This window comes from Parasteatoda tepidariorum, chromosome 4 (genome assembly GCF_982258835.1).
Source record: "Parasteatoda tepidariorum strain Cologne lab strain chromosome 4, Ptep-v5.0, whole genome shotgun sequence".
NCBI lineage: Eukaryota > Metazoa > Arthropoda > Arachnida > Araneae > Theridiidae > Parasteatoda > Parasteatoda tepidariorum.
The window spans coordinates 45,717,763-45,733,958 of record NC_141758.1 but is presented as its reverse complement, the minus strand read 5'-3'; the positions used below and the strand labels follow the sequence as shown (position 1 = coordinate 45,733,958).

The window sequence follows — 16,196 nt, the reverse complement described above, 5'->3', positions numbered from 1 at the left end:
GCGTAGCCTTGAGCTTCAATTTATGGTGTACACAATTGATAATAAATTAACACTAAAATAGAATTAACGGTGCAAGGCAGTTAAGTTTCGTGATTTTAGCTTACAGGACATTAAATTTTACTTTCTAAGAAGTTTTTCTTTACATGATTTGAAACAACTTCGAATTTAAAGCCCCTTTTTTAAAAAAATAATTCAGAGCTTCATTTTAATCCACTTTTTCTAGTATACCAATTTACATAATTTTTAACTGTAGCTTTATAATAAAAAATTAAATTGAAATCGAAAAAGAAAAAACGAGGAAAAACGAACAACTTACCTGTAATTTACCTGGCTCAAAATAAAGAAAATGATCTTTTTTCACCAAAAAAGCGATTCAGACAAAATTATTATAACCCTTAAAGTTTATTCCTTTGAAGGAACAGCCAATGGGAGGAAAATCTACGCCGACTAACTTAGTAGGAGGTAGCAGACAAACTTAACAGACAGCGAGCGAATCATTACTCTACGAAATTAGACGTGTGTATGTTAGGTGTTAGTTTCGTTATTGTGACTATTAGAAAAAGCATGGAAAAATAAATATATGGGACATGCAAATATGGATACCAAAATATTTATCTCCATTTTAGTTTTAGCTATGACATCAGCAGTAAGTGGAATTAGAGAAGAAAAAGGTAATTATTCAGAAATTATATTTTGTGATTTGTTTACAAACGATGATTTCGTACTGCTTGGCCCACGTGAAAACTGCGAAGATTTTTTTTTCTTCTTTTACGTTCGCCCTACGGACAAGGCGTGTGGATATTTTTCGTAGTAAAAGAATGGCACTGTCTGAAGTATAGCGGAGAAACTTGTTTTATTTTAACCTGAATAATTTAATTAGTAACAATAATAATTTATGAGTGAAACAGTGCTCCCACCTGTTAGTATTTTCTATAAAATAGTTGCATATTTGAGAAAAGCAGTGTGCAAAGAAAAACAAATAAAAATTCTTTTTAGAAAATTTTAAATTTTTATAATTTTTTTTTTGTTAATTATTAATTAATGATTGCAAAATAAAGATAAATAAAAATTATAGAAATGAGGGCTAAAATTTAAATATTTGTATAAGATATTTTAATGTAAATTAATTTATGTGAATAAGGCGCTTAATGTTTCATATTTTTTGCTTGTTATAAAGAACCTATTTGAAATTTAACTTTTACATGATTCACACAAAAAAAATTATTTAATAAACAACGACAAATAAAAGTTATAGAAATGGTAGAAAATTTCTAAAATATATGCTTGATAAACTATTATGTTCAAGAGATTTATAAAGTAAATAAATTTCTGCGTATAATATATTTGATGTTATATATTTTCCCCTTAGTATAAAGATTAATTTAATTAATCAGTATGCATATTCCAATTATTAAAAAGAATTTTTTGTTAAAAATTATTGTAATCATATAATAAAGTAATATTCATATTTTCAATTTTAAAGTATAATTGAAGAAAACATTAGTCTAAAGTTGCATAATGAAATCTTATTGATAGAAATTGATCCTTATCTACATATAATGATAATAGTTTTGAATAATTATCTAAGAAAATGACAAATCAATGCAGTACAAAAGGCATGTAAATAGATAAATTTGTAATATTACTTTTAATTAAATACAACTCTAGTTAGTAGAAAAAAAATCACTCAAAAGAAAAAAAGTGGTTTTATCTATGTATATTGAATCATAAGTATTAACATCAATCAGTTTATATTAATGATCATTATTGCATCATATGTATTAGTATGTAAGAGAATATTTTGCATTAATACTAAATTGAAATTTCTCTCTGTAAATGAAACATAATAAAGGGAAACGTCTTTAAAATTACAAATTTTTTTAATGGAATTTTTCAATTTGAATTTTGACTTTTTAAGATGATTTTAAATTTAAAAAAAATCACAAATGTGTGTGTGCAGTACATAATTTTTCTCTGTAAAACTTTCTACTAAAAACTATTTATTTTTTACGAATACCCTTCGAAAAACTTTTCTCTGGGAGTTGCTAGTAGTTTTCATATTAGAAACATTGTGCATTTGCAAACATCACGGACTACAACGACCAATATTTATCTTTGTTACAGTGAAAGAAAAAAAAAAAAAATTCTGACAAGGAATAATAAAATTATGTAAAAAAGAAATTCTGAATTAAAAATATTATTTTTTATTATTTTTTTTAAAGTTATTATTATTTTTTTATTATTATTTTTTATTTTTTTAATTATTATTATTTTTTTAAAGTTGAAAATTAACTTTCTTTATAATATTATTATTTTACTCTTTAAAAAAATTATTTCGCTTATTTTAAAATTGTTCTTTAATTATTTATGTTTATCCGAAATTTGAACATAAATAAATAATAGGTACAGTTAAAGTGTATTGTTAAATTGATTTAAGTTAAAGCCTGTTCTTGTTTAAGTAGTAAAGTTTAAAAATCTATACATATTTTATAATAATTATTACATGTAACATGTAATAATCATTACTACATAATTCATTTAAGTTTACCAATTACTTTTTCTCCAAAGTAACTCCAAAGTAAGTAGGAAGAAATATGAATAAATTTGATTTTTTTTTTTTGTTAGCATAGTAATACAATTAAACTAGATCCAGGTAATAATTTCATATAATGAAATAAATCAGTAAAGAAACAAGACAACATTTTAAAGTTAATCATTAAAATAATTTTTATTCTATTAAAAAACATCTCTGCAGTTTGCTTCTGCATACGTTTTATTCCGACAATTTTTTATGTGATACGTATTCTTCAAGTCGACCACATTAGTGAGTTGTCCACTTGATCAAATTGATATCTATAAGCAAGCACCATATTCGCAAAAATATTGAATTTCTTCATCATAAGTTGACCACCTGTCTAAATCGGCTACCAAAATAGTACGTCGTTAGAGGTCATCTTATGCAAATCTCACTGCATTACTTTTAGATTAAAATTTGTCTGAAATTTATGAATCACTTCACATTAAGCACTGAAGTAATTTTTGTGCCATTTAAAAATAATTAATTTTCCACATTCAGCTGCAGATAAAAAATGGAACAGTTTTAAGCTAAGTTTTCCTTTTCGAAATTTTTTTAAATTCACTATAGGTTGCTAAGTTGATCACTAAGTTGACCAGTATAATAAAGCACAAAATACGCAACAACAATTTCATCACCTCGTAACATGTTGACCACCTGTAAAAATTGGCAACCAAATTGGTACATCGCAAATGGTCAACTCAATAGGTTTTATTGCATTACATTCAGAGTAATATTACTTTGAAATATAGGAACCAGCTGACATTAAACATTAATTTTTTTTGGCCTTTTAAATATATTTATGCTGTTTAATTTTTGAAGTCTAGTTTAAATGCAGATAAGAAAATAGGACTGTTTTAAGAGATATTTTCAAAAGAATTTTTTTTCGCTTTATTCTTACGCTCCTACCTTTAGACTAATATTTGCTTGAAATTTATGAATCAGCTGACAACGCAATTGTTGATATGACACTGATAAAAAAAAGTGGCAAAGTCTCCAGTATTCTTATCTTTTACTTCTTTTCTTACGTGGAATTTTTGTGTGACATGAAAGAGCGAAATTTATTCTTACTTTTTGTCCTTTGATGCCATTAAAGATTTTGAATTTGTTTTAACAGCAAAAAATTAAATTACTAAAGTTATAATTTCTTTTAATTTTTTATTAAAGTCTTTATTCTTTGCAGCTATTTAAAAAAAAAAGTCTAAATAGAATTTATGGATTTACTCATTTAATTTTATGCATTCAGTCATAATAAAACATGCAAATAAACGATGAAATGGATCTATTTTAATTATTGGTCTCATAATAAAGAAATTCTTGATATTCTCTTACGTTTCAACTTAATTATGAATCTATCTCAAAAAAAGATGCTTGCTTTATATTTGGCGAACAAATGGAGCTAATATTCTTTAGTTACTTACGATATAATAGACAAATTTATAATTTCAATACAATTGCTGAAAATATAACAATGAAAAGATTTAGAAAAGGAATAAAATCCTGTGGGATAACAAATGTTTCAAAAAAATGTTTTTAAAACGTTATTAAATGGATGTTTTTATTTAACTGATGACCGCATGTGAGGGAAATTGCAGTACATACTAAACTTTTGCATTTCAACAAAGAATTTCAAAACTATCTTTTAGGGCTTGATTCTTGATCAATAGTTGCAGACCAAAAGGAGCTAATGCTCTAGATATGAATGAAATAATCTGAATATAAATCTAACATATGTGGATATAAATCTGGACCTAAATTTGTTAGCGAGAAAATGCGTTCAAAATGTCCAAAAAACGTAATTATTTGCTACTAAAAACGTCAAAAAGCCTTTTTTTTTTTAATAATTATTATTGAAAATTTTGAAATGTGTTTCTAAATGAAATCTGAAACGCTTAAAAGTTGAAAACATTTTTCGTAAATGGTTATGATATTCCAATCATTAGTGTAAATGTGCAGAGTATTAGAATTGGCTAAAATTTAAGCCAAATTTATAATTTCCCTGATTGTTGAAAATCGGACATTTTAAAGTTAAGTATGAGAGTAAAAACGTTTTTGAGGTATCAAATGTTTTGACGAAATATTACTAATATACAATTAAATAATTCTTTCTTAACTGTTGACCGCATGTTAAGGAAAATTCCATTTAAAATCGCTTGCACTTGAGTTTAAAATTATGAAACTATCTTAGTATGAATGATGCTTGCACAATAGTTGCTGAGACCAAAATGGAGCTAATGCTCTTTAGTTACTCATGAAACATGAGACCAGTGATAGAATCTCATCTTAAAAGCTTGAATGAATATTGAATAAAATAAATTAAGAAAGAAAAATAAAACCGCCATATTCGAGTTACATTCGACGGTCGCCTCATTTCATTCATGGATGATCTTGGAATACTTGAAAAGTAAACATTCGACACCCAGTTTTATGAGTTTTTTTCGGTTTTTTTTCCTTCCCGCTGTCTTCCGAGCAATTATGAATACTGTTAGGATGAACAATGACAGCTTTTAAGGACTACTTTGATCTCAGAACTTAATAGCGGTGCCGCTAACTTTTTTCTTTTTGATTTTTGCATAAAACGTATAATGCCTTAAGTGTTTTAAGATGTGCTTGGAAGTGGGGAATAAATTAAAAAATATTGATAATGGCGTGAGATAATGGAATGCGCAGTTGATTTCCCGCCAAAAACAAGCTCTTAACGTTAGAAAAAAAAGAACGAATTTTTCCTATGTGATTCTTTTTTTTTTTTACAGAAAAAACTATTATTTATTTATTTGTCGACTAATTCGTAGATATGAGGTTTTTGCTTCATTTTAATCAAATTACACGAAAAAAAAATCTAGTATAATTATCGTTCTATATGATGGTGACATTTTTAATACTACTACTAATAATAATAAAAAAAAAAACATAATTCTGGTAATAAACATCAAATTATATGGTATTAAAACTATTCATTGTTTTTTCCTCCCGTTCATATAGTAACGGTTTACCGGAAATTCTGTTTTTCTAAATCATAGCTCTTATTACCACAGATTTGGCAAAAAATACAGAGTTAAAAAGTAAATTTATCGGAATAAATGGTTTTTATGCCATGCTCAAAGGTATCATGACTAAATTACCAAATTTCACTACGTTTACCAAATTTTATCACACATTATAAAACCATATTTTACTGTTAATTTTACAAATTCTGGAAAAATTCTTGAATAAAACAATTAAACTCACTGCTTCTTAAATCTTGAGGTAATTATCTCCTTAGGAACTTTTTAAGACATCACACTTTAAAGATTTTGGCATAATTATCCTGATTACAGGTATTCTATAATATATGAAGATGCCTAATTTTTAATTTTGCTTGTTACTTAAATTATGTCATACGAATCTCGCGTTTTATGAAATGAATAAATAAATAAACAAACAAAATATTTATATAAATAAAATTCCAAATACCAATTTTTGAATCAACCTAAATTACATAGTCAAATCTACTTTAAATAAGCTATTTTAAAGTTAAGAACCACTAGTTTTCCACGAAATCTCCCATCTTTCAATTCATAAAACGTTCTCTCCATTTAATTTCTGATGGCGAGCTTTTACGACTGACTGTTGTTTTTATTTTTTGAAAAAGTTAATACTTCAAATGAAAAAAGACAAAGAGCAACATAAGCTACTGACTGCACGCTATGACTTGTTCATAATTCGCCGCAGGAACTGCATCATCAACTTTTAGTTTTTTTCATAGGTAAATTGACTGGCGTTCATCATTTGAATCAACGGCGCGAAACCAAAAAAAACATATTTGGTGAGATAATGCATTTTGTTGAAGAAAAGGACATGAAACGAAATGCTGATAGCTTAAAAAACGTTGGAACGGCAAGGAGAAACGCCTAAGATAGATCTACTTCTATATAAGATCTCTGTGATACCATTGACTATTTAGGATAATTTGAAATTATCTTTGGTCATGCAATGTCACCAAGAAGTTGGACGAATGTTTTGTAAAATGCTGTTGCCCTACTGTTGTTGGTTCTACACATTAGATGTCTGTTTTTTTCTTCTTTATAAAAGTGTCCTTGTTTTATAGTACGGTAATTTTACCAGAAATATTTTCTCCGTGTACCTATGAAATCAAAAGTCTTATAACGTCAATAAATAATTATCTATCATTGAATTTACTTTAAAACAAGAATTATGGAAACAAAGATAATAGTAAAAAAGTTGCACTTTCTTTTTCGAATAATTTTTATTGTTTATCTCTATACAAAGGCAGAGATGATAGTGCTCCGGAAAAAATTCGGATTTCCGGATTTTTTGCTAACCGCGATCCGGAAAATTCCGGAAATCCAATGTCCAGAAGTTTCAAGAAATTATCGAGCACATTTATGCAAAAAAAAAAAATTCTTGTATATTTTATTTAAAGACATTAGAACTAGAATTTATACTTGGCATCTCTTTCATTTGTAAATATTTTTTTCTGGTAGAATAATAAATGTGATTAGAGATAAAACTAAACTTATACATAATTATTATTAAAATTCTGCTGCATATAATTTATTTAAAATCTGATGATGTGAAAATATCAATGATTTAAATTTATAAAGACATTAATTTTTGAAATGCGTCATTAATGATTTTACTCAAGAAATTTTCAGAATTTTTGAGTTTGGCTCACAATCACCCCTGCAAACGGAAATTATGAAAAGTATGCAATTTAAACACAATTATATTTAATTAATACATAAAATTTAATACATATTCAATTACTATAAAAATCAGATAAAAGTTTATACCGAAAAGTTTCAGAAGGCATGATGTGAGAAAATTTAAATAATGAACTGTGCAGTTGAGCAAAATTTCGAGTGAAAAGTTTACTATAAAATTTTAGTTCAATAACTACAAGAATGAAATTTAAATAAATTCTAAATAATGAATTTTGAGAAATATTAAATGTAAGTTTCATTATATATTAAATATAACGTCAAAGATATAATTTTTTCAAAACTTTATTAAAAAAATAGTCTTGTTGTGGAATAAATCTTTCTTTTTTTAGGTATATTCAAAACGAAAAATAATGCCCTTAAAAATTATCATAGAAGCAATTTTTTTTATAATAAATACGAATATTATAATATATTATTATAAGTTATAATAGATTCAAATAGAAAATATAATGTTAATTTTAATGAAATGCCTTCCAAAGTTTTGTGTTAAATTTTTTTTATCGAAAATTAATTTATATGAACAAAAGAGAAAAGGAAATGAATTTTCAGCTGAAAAAAATTAATAAACCTATTTTTAATCAAATAAAAACTTTAATTCGAAACAGAATCAAACTTGCATGTTTAACATAATTAGTCTGACTCATTTTATATTTGTACTTCGTGTCGATAAAAAGTATTGTTCTCAAAAAGTTATTGACACACATGATTAAATTTTTACTGTAATATATTGACACACCTTATCTTTATCATTGAGTGATTGAGTTCAAACTTCATGTTAATCTAGCCTCAAACACTGGAACATTTTCAATAAAAATATATAGTTAAAAATTTATCATTTGTTTAGTTTACAAATGCCCATGTTATATTGCCTTTTCTTTTCGCAACGTTACTTCAATGTAAAACCAGGGTTTCTTAAACCTTTTCAGGGCTGAGTATATTCCGGATGTACCCCGGAATACCGGGATTTACACATTACTCTTCCTGGTCTAATAACTAGAAACAAAGCATGTGATTTTTCCGCAAATATCGCAAAATTCTGCGTATCTTAAGACCATTAGAACCAAAAACTTATAATCCGTCGAAACTTGAAAAAAAAAGGCTAAATCCCGTTAACGTTTCCACCCCCACCTTTACATACGTGTGAATCTTCCAATAATTTGATTCTTTTGGTTTGGCGGATTTCCGCCATTTTGAATAATTGGCACTGCGTCAGAATCTGCTTATTCGAGCGATTTTAATATCTAACATCGATTTTCGTATTACGCCTTGCGAATCGTATTCATGCGATTTGAAAATCATACATCGCGATTCCTATTCCCGCAATTTAAAAATCCAAAATCGCGATTTGGATTTACGCGTTTTTAAAATACCATATTACGATTCGTATTCACAGAGTTGTAATATCAAAGATAGATTTTCGTATTTATGCGTGATTTCAAAACTACGCATTAAGATTCGTATTCACACAATCTAAAAATTATAAATCGTGATTTGCCTTCACGCGATTTAAAAATTAAGCAAAAGGCTTTTATTGTGGAGACCCCATAATATTCACGAAAATTTTGTGGAACCTCATAAGCACTGGGAAAATTCGCCACACACATGAGTGAAATTTATATACGTACGTACGTTAGAGTTCCTTCAATAATTAGAAGTTAACTGGTACATCTAAAATTGTAATCCTTTTTCATTATTCCATTTCTCTCTCTGATCTAAGCACAGATCACCCTTCTATTTAAAGACAATAAACCTAAGAAATAGCTCGAGAGAATTTTATGGAATTTGTTTCTAACGGACATTTCTGTTAGTTGGCAACTTGAAATTTCTGGAAGCTTTCAAAGCATAAAACCGGAACAATGCCATGATTTTAAACTTTATACATAATCTTGCCGTGAAGAACGGACAAATAACTTAAATATTTGAAAAGTTACTAAACTTTTTTAAAAATCGCCAATTTGGCAACGTTTTTTCACCTAGATGAAAATTATTAAAATTACTGCCTTATTCTCAATTTTTGCAAATTTTTATGATCCCAGGTAATGCAGCATTGGAGTAAGTTTTTAAATATTAACAAATTAGTTTACAGACGCTTTTCATGTTCACAAAACTGTGGCTTTTATCCTCATGTTCGTTTTGCGCCATGTTCAAAATAAGTGTAGACAGTGCTGACTTTAGATTGGCGAAACTTGACCAACAGTCATGAGTATCAGTTGCAAACTCACAGCAGTTATAAAAATAGCATATCATTCACAAAAAGAAGAGCCTTATTTCATCTTACGACGGAGCCTTTGAAAAACAGCCTTAAGTGATTAAAGTTTAAGATATAAAATTAATAGTGCTTAATTGATTGGGTAAAATAAAAGAAAGTAGACCATGTGCGATGAACAACATCACATTATTTAAAATCAATGTAGATATTACAGTATATCCGTTAGGGGTAATGTATATTGTATAATCTGAGTCACAAATATTGAGCTTGTATAAATGTATGACCTTATAAGTTTACAGTTGTATGTTTTATTTATTACTGAACATAAATAGTAAATGGTTAAACATGTAATTTATCTAATTTCAACTCACATTATGATGGAATATTATATTTTAATATTAAGACTGAATCTACAAAATTTTCTCAACTGTTCTTAATTTTATTCCTTAACACGTTGGTGGTTATTCCATGGTGGTCGCCGGTGACGGGCACTGAGTTTGTTCGTAGCCCCATGGGGGTCACCGGTGACCGGCGAAACCAAGATTATTTGAAACACATAATTTGAGTAAATTTTTAATTTTAACATATTATTATCGTTACTAAAATGGTTTGAGGAAATTAATGCAATATAGAACACACAAAAATAGTTTTATTTATATACACAGAGATGCCAACTTGCTCCAGACGGCGAATATATATTTTCAAGTGGTAGTTTATTAATTGTGATTCTTGGTTTAATAAATTCAATCTAGTAGATTTTTATCCACCACTATTTCCAAACAATTCGTAGACTTATATAATTTACCACTTTTTTCAGATATGTCATGCTAAACCTTTTAAAAAACTAGCAATATCTGTCTAATATTTGCAAATTTAGTTTGTAGTTATTTACCGTTTGGTCTGATGGGCAAGCCATGTAAAATTAGCTTGGCATTCAACGTGTTAAAGAATATTCGCTTTTTTTTTTTAATCTCTAGCTACGAGGTTTTTTTCTTCTAATTTTTATTTTATTTTATTCTATATCGAAAATTGTTGATTCATTTCATTTGCTTCAGAAGAGATAGATCGCTTTTTTTTTGACACCCTGGGCCATCTGTATCATTACACTGACGCAAGTTGCTTACTTCAGTGTATTTCTATCAATAAAGTCTTAACATTCAGAGGTGTCTGGATTTCGTATGAATCTTCATGGAAAGAAAAAAAAAAGTATATGAATGACACTGTTTGTTCAATAAAAGCTTCGAAAGATGAAATTCTTCACTTTAAAACAAATCATATCGCACCGTTTTAAGATAATAAAATGGCTCACAAACATGTTGGCCACGTGTGGTATATTCGTTATTCAGAATATGAATCATATTTATTTATGAAGTACTTTGCAGCTTAGGATTTTTTTTCCTTCTTTTCTGAATATGCATATGCATGTGCTCGAAAAGAAATGCATATCTTTTTGATTAAGTAGTCCAGACCGTCAAAACTTTTTTATCATTAAGTCAACAGATATGGTTTAGAAAAAAAAAATATATATATATATATACTTAAAATATTTCTTCGATAAACCGGCATTTATATGCACTAGTGCTTAGTTCATTAATATCTTATTCTTCTAGCTTAATACACAATACTATAGTGGTTCAATTTAACATTTTATTGAACTTGCAGTAAATTTGCACCGTGTTAAGGTTGGTACTATGGTTCATCGTTGAACTGATGTTTCGTTACATGAATGTTTCTAAAAATGCATGATTCAATTTAACATCTTATTCAAGTTGGGATAAATTTGCATTCTGATGTGGTTTATAGTCGATTTTATACGATTTAAACCATTTTTTTAAAAGTCTTTTTACACGGGTTTTACAGGGATGTTTCAAAAAATACATGGTTCAATTTAACATTTTATTTAAAGTTGGAACAAATTTCCGTCCTGCTGTGGTTTAAAGTTACACCACTTTATGAGAATGGGGTGTTTCTTTACAAGGACTAAAAGTACGCAATTTAATATTTTAAAAAAGTTCAGCAAAATTATACCGGGTTATGGTTCGAAGTTCCGATTTAAATGGTTTATCGTAGAGTTGAATTTTCTGAAATTGTGCTGACTCCTTATCGCGATGTTTTTAAAGTTATATTCTACACTGTTTTTGAAAACATCACTGTTTTGATCACAATTGTTTGACATGCATTTTGATCCGTAATTTTGTTCTAATATTTCAAACTTTCAACCTCACCATGATGCTTAGTTGAGCCGTATTCCCATACTTCTGAAATTGATACTATGCTTTTAACTTAAATAGAAAATGCTTAATATTTGCATTTAATATTTTGCATTTAATATATGCTTGATATGCATTTAATATTTTGCTAAATTTGGATAAAATGTGCACCATGTTTTGGTTCTAAGAAAGGGATGTTATGGTTCAACGTTGAACCGATTTTACTGAGAGTTTAGTATCTTCCTACAGAGATGTTATTAAAAATGTATTCTACACTGATAGAAGTTTTGGAGCATGTTTATCCATGATCCAGAGATTTCGTTTTAGCCTATTAACCGTTGTTACGCTTCTGCATTTCGTTGGAAAATTTTCGTGGTAGCGTTGCAAAGCCCATATAGCTTTAGGAAAACTGTAATGCTATGCAAAATCTCTCCAATATCCTTCAAACTGTTCAAACTTGTTGCCCCTTTATATGAGGTCAATTTGAATCGCATTGTCATCTTAAACTGGATTCTACGAAGAACACAGTAAAGAATAGAAGATACCAAGCAAACCGTGAAAAATTCGGGATCAAATAACGATATTAAGTACAGGCACTTTAGGTGCATTATCCGTAAAATCCATTTTTACCGTAAAATATTATACCGTAATTTTTAGAGTGATGAGGTTATTTCACAGTAATATTACTGTAAAAATTACGGTATATCAGATTTTTTGTTCCAAAAATGGATTTTAAGGTAAAAAGTACTGTAACCCGAGTGCCGGTTCTTTTTACCGTAATTTTTTAAAGTGCAACGTCTGACCTTAGGGTAGCGTGTTTGACATGAGTGGCATAATAAATAATTGTTTGATGAGAGAATTCTTGAAACGCACCTGGCGCATTAAAGGAATTGTTGAAGCTGATGCTATTACCGGAAACAAATGATACAAAATTGCATACATGCCACATTTAATGTAATAATGTGGCAGGTATTAAGAAAAATAGATGCAATTTTGATTTTTTTTCATTGCTTATTTGACCTTAGAAATAAAAATAATTTATAAGTTACTTTCATGGATAATTCTGACTTTACTTAGCCATCAAAAAGAGTTTTTAATTCAAATCCTTCTTTTGAAAAAAATTTTCTGTGCAACTTTTTGGTAAGATTTAAAAATATTTTTTTCCATAATAATGTGGCTGGATTGTAAAAAATTCCGGATCAAATTATGATATAAAACCCATTGGGTGTCGTAAAATCCATTTTTAAAGTAAAGTATTATACATCAAATATTTATTTTTGTTCCGTAACATGTTTTGGTAAAAATGGATTTTACGGTAAAAAGTACCGGTACTTTTTTTCTTTCCGTATTTTGATGTAGAATTTTCTTTAGAGTGTTAGATTTGCATTTTCATCTTTTTTGGTTTTTCGAGAATACTCCAATAATAAAATTATTCGACTTTTGATTTAATCTCAAAAATGAACTAATTACGTGAGAACCTTTTAATTTTATTTCAAATTTTTTCTTGTTGTAAGGAATCCTTTTTAAAAATATAATCTATTTTTACAAAGCTATGCTTGTTGTTTGCAAAGCTTAAAATTTTTCTTCATATGATAATACGATAGGTATCAAGCAATATTATAAATACATACTTGATTTTTTAATTGGTGATTTGACCACTTAATTATTAAGTTTAGTTAAGAATTAAACTTTTTTAACTTAATTTAACACTTTCAAATTTAAAAAAATTATTTCGTTTTCGTTCGAAAACGTTCATAAAACATTAATAACTAATACGACGCCAACAGTGTCTTGACTGGACTGCAGGATCAGGACCATTCTAGCTGTTGTAATTAATTTCTATTGGCTCGCATCGTTAAATTCACACTTGAGCGATTCGTTTCGCTACCTAGTCATCGTACTTTTCATTTCATTATATTTTAATACTTAGAAAGCTTCTAAATTTTTTTTATTTACATTGGTTTTCATTTTTTACGTGTGATAAAAAATGGCTAAAGTTCTTTATGCATGATTTTTGTTATAAAAAATTGCTCCTATGATTTTTCTATTTGATTTAGTGAGTCTTATTTATATGATTTTTGAAAATGCCATCATTTTTATGAAAGTAAATTGTAAATAACATTCATTGTAGCAAAAAGTTTCGAGACAAGTAATTTTAACAATTTGTTAGTTTAGGATTAGTTAATAAATTTAAAACTAGTGAGATCATTCATTGATAAGTTGAAGTCTTAAATTTAAGTTTTTAATAATCGTTTTTTTCTTTTGAAAAGCGCCTTCTGTCTATAACAGTAATTTTTGAACCCAATTTCGTTTGAAATAATTTTAATTGTATGCTTATTACAATTTCCAAATTACTTATGAATTCTAAATGTGATTAGATATTTTTTCACTTTAAACAAATATTTTGCAACTTTAATGGCGAAAGATTAGTTAAAAATAACCTATCTACAAATGCGAGCTTACTTAAATAAAATATTTTTTTTTAAAAATAAAGTTTTGTTACAAATCTCATGGCCTTTTTGAGTCATTAGCTTTTTAAACCCAATTTCGTTTGAAATAATTTTAATTGTATGCTTATTACAATTTCCAAATTACTTATGAATTCTAAATGTAATTAGATATTTTTTCACTTTAAACAAATATTTTGCAACTTTAATGGCGAAAGATTAGTTAAAAATAACCTATCTACAAATGCGAGCTTACTTAAATAAAATATTTTTTTTTTAAAATAAAGTTTTGTTACAAATCTCATGGCCTTTTTGCTGTTTAAAAAGCGATTTCGGTCTATAACAGTCATTAGCTTTTTAAACCCAATTTCGTTTGAAATAATTTTAATTGTATGCTTATTACAATTTCCAAATTACTTATGAATTCTAAATGTAATTAGATATTTTTTCACTTTAAACAAATATTTTGCTACTTTAATGGCGAAAGATTAGTTAAAAATAACCTATCTACAAATGCGAGCTTACTTAAATAAAATATTTTTTTTTAACATAAAGTTTTGTTACAAATCTCATGGCCTTTTTGCTGTTTAAAAAGCGATTTCGGTCTATAACAGTCATTAGCTTTTTAAACCCAATTTCGTTTGAAATAATTTTAATTGTATGCTTATTACAATTTCCAAATTACTTATGAATTCTAAATGTGATTAGATATTTTTTCACTTTAAACAAATATTTTGCAACTTTAATGGCGAAAGATTAGTTAAAAATAACCTATCTACAAATGCGAGCTTACATAAATAAATTTTTTTTTTTTAAAATAAAGTTTTGTTACAAATTTCTTGGCCTTTTTGCTGTTTGAAAAGTGCTTTCGGTCTATAACAGTTATAAGCTTTTTAAACCCAATTTCGTTTGGAATAATTTTTATTGTATGCTTATTGCAATTTCCAAATTACTTGTGAATTCTAAATGTAATTAGATATTTTTTCACTTTAAACAAATATTTTGCAACTTTAATGGCGAAAGATTAGTTAAAAATAACCTATCTACAAATGCGAGCTTACATAAATAAAATAATTCTTTTTAAAATGAAGTTTTGTTACAAATTTCTTGGCCTTTTTGCTGTTTGAAAAGCGCTTTCGGTCTATAACAGTCATTAGCTTTTTAAACCCAATTTCGTTTGGAATAATTTTTATTGTATGCTTATTACAATTTCTAAATTACTTATGAATCTTAAATGTAATTCGATATTTTTTCACTTCAAACAAATATTTTTTGACTTTAATAGCGAAAAATTAGTTAAAAATAACTTATCTACAAATATGAACCTACATAAAGAAAGAAAAAAAAAGATTAATAAAAGACGCTTCGTTACAATTTCCTTGGCTATTTGCTGTACCTAGGTGCTTTGAAAAACGCTTTCAGAGTATAACACCAGCTGCTAGATTTTTGAACCCAATTTCGTTCCTCAAGAACAGGTGTTGGAGGGAGTCACGTGATCCAGGTAGCCACCATTTCGGAATTCTGAGGAAAATATTATTCCCACCTTGCACTACTCTCTTCTTCTATCGAACGATCCTCCCTCCATCTGAAATTGACATCCAGACAAATGATTTAACATCTCAACTTGTTTTTTTCTCTCTCTTTTACCAAATATGAATGATTATGTCAGTGTTATTGCTTTTTTCCCGCTTAGCCTTCTGGGAAAATATGTTGCTATTAACTCAAAGCCATATTTCAATCGTTTCGGGAAGTAAATTAAGGAAAGCGATTAGTAAGTTCTGATGCGGTTTTGCGGCTGTGTTTTTAAACGGTTTCTCTAATGAGTCAGTTGTCAAGCATCTATTTGAGTTTTAATTTATAGAAAAGATACATAACTTACAACTATCTATTTTACTCTGTAAAAAAAATTCTGGATTAAATTAGGGTATAAAGTACCGGCACTTTGAGTAAATCCATTTTTACCGTAAACTATAAAATCGTAATTTTTACAGTAATATTTATTCATTTAGAATGATTCTGTAATTTTACGGT

At 27.6% G+C, this 16,196-nt stretch overlaps 1 protein-coding gene across 1 annotated transcript in view; it reads left to right on the top strand.

Moving 5' to 3' along the window:
- The first annotated feature begins 422 nt into the window (after nucleotides 1-422).
- The window catches only part of Egfr (epidermal growth factor receptor), a 152,293-nt gene continuing 136,519 nt past the window's right edge, over nucleotides 423-16,196 (top strand). Inside the window, exon 1 of the mRNA XM_016060582.4 lies at nucleotides 423-671. Within this exon, the coding sequence (XP_015916068.1) occupies nucleotides 581-671 (91 nt within the window). The 5' untranslated portion in view covers nucleotides 423-580. The remainder of the gene's footprint in view (nucleotides 672-16,196) is intronic.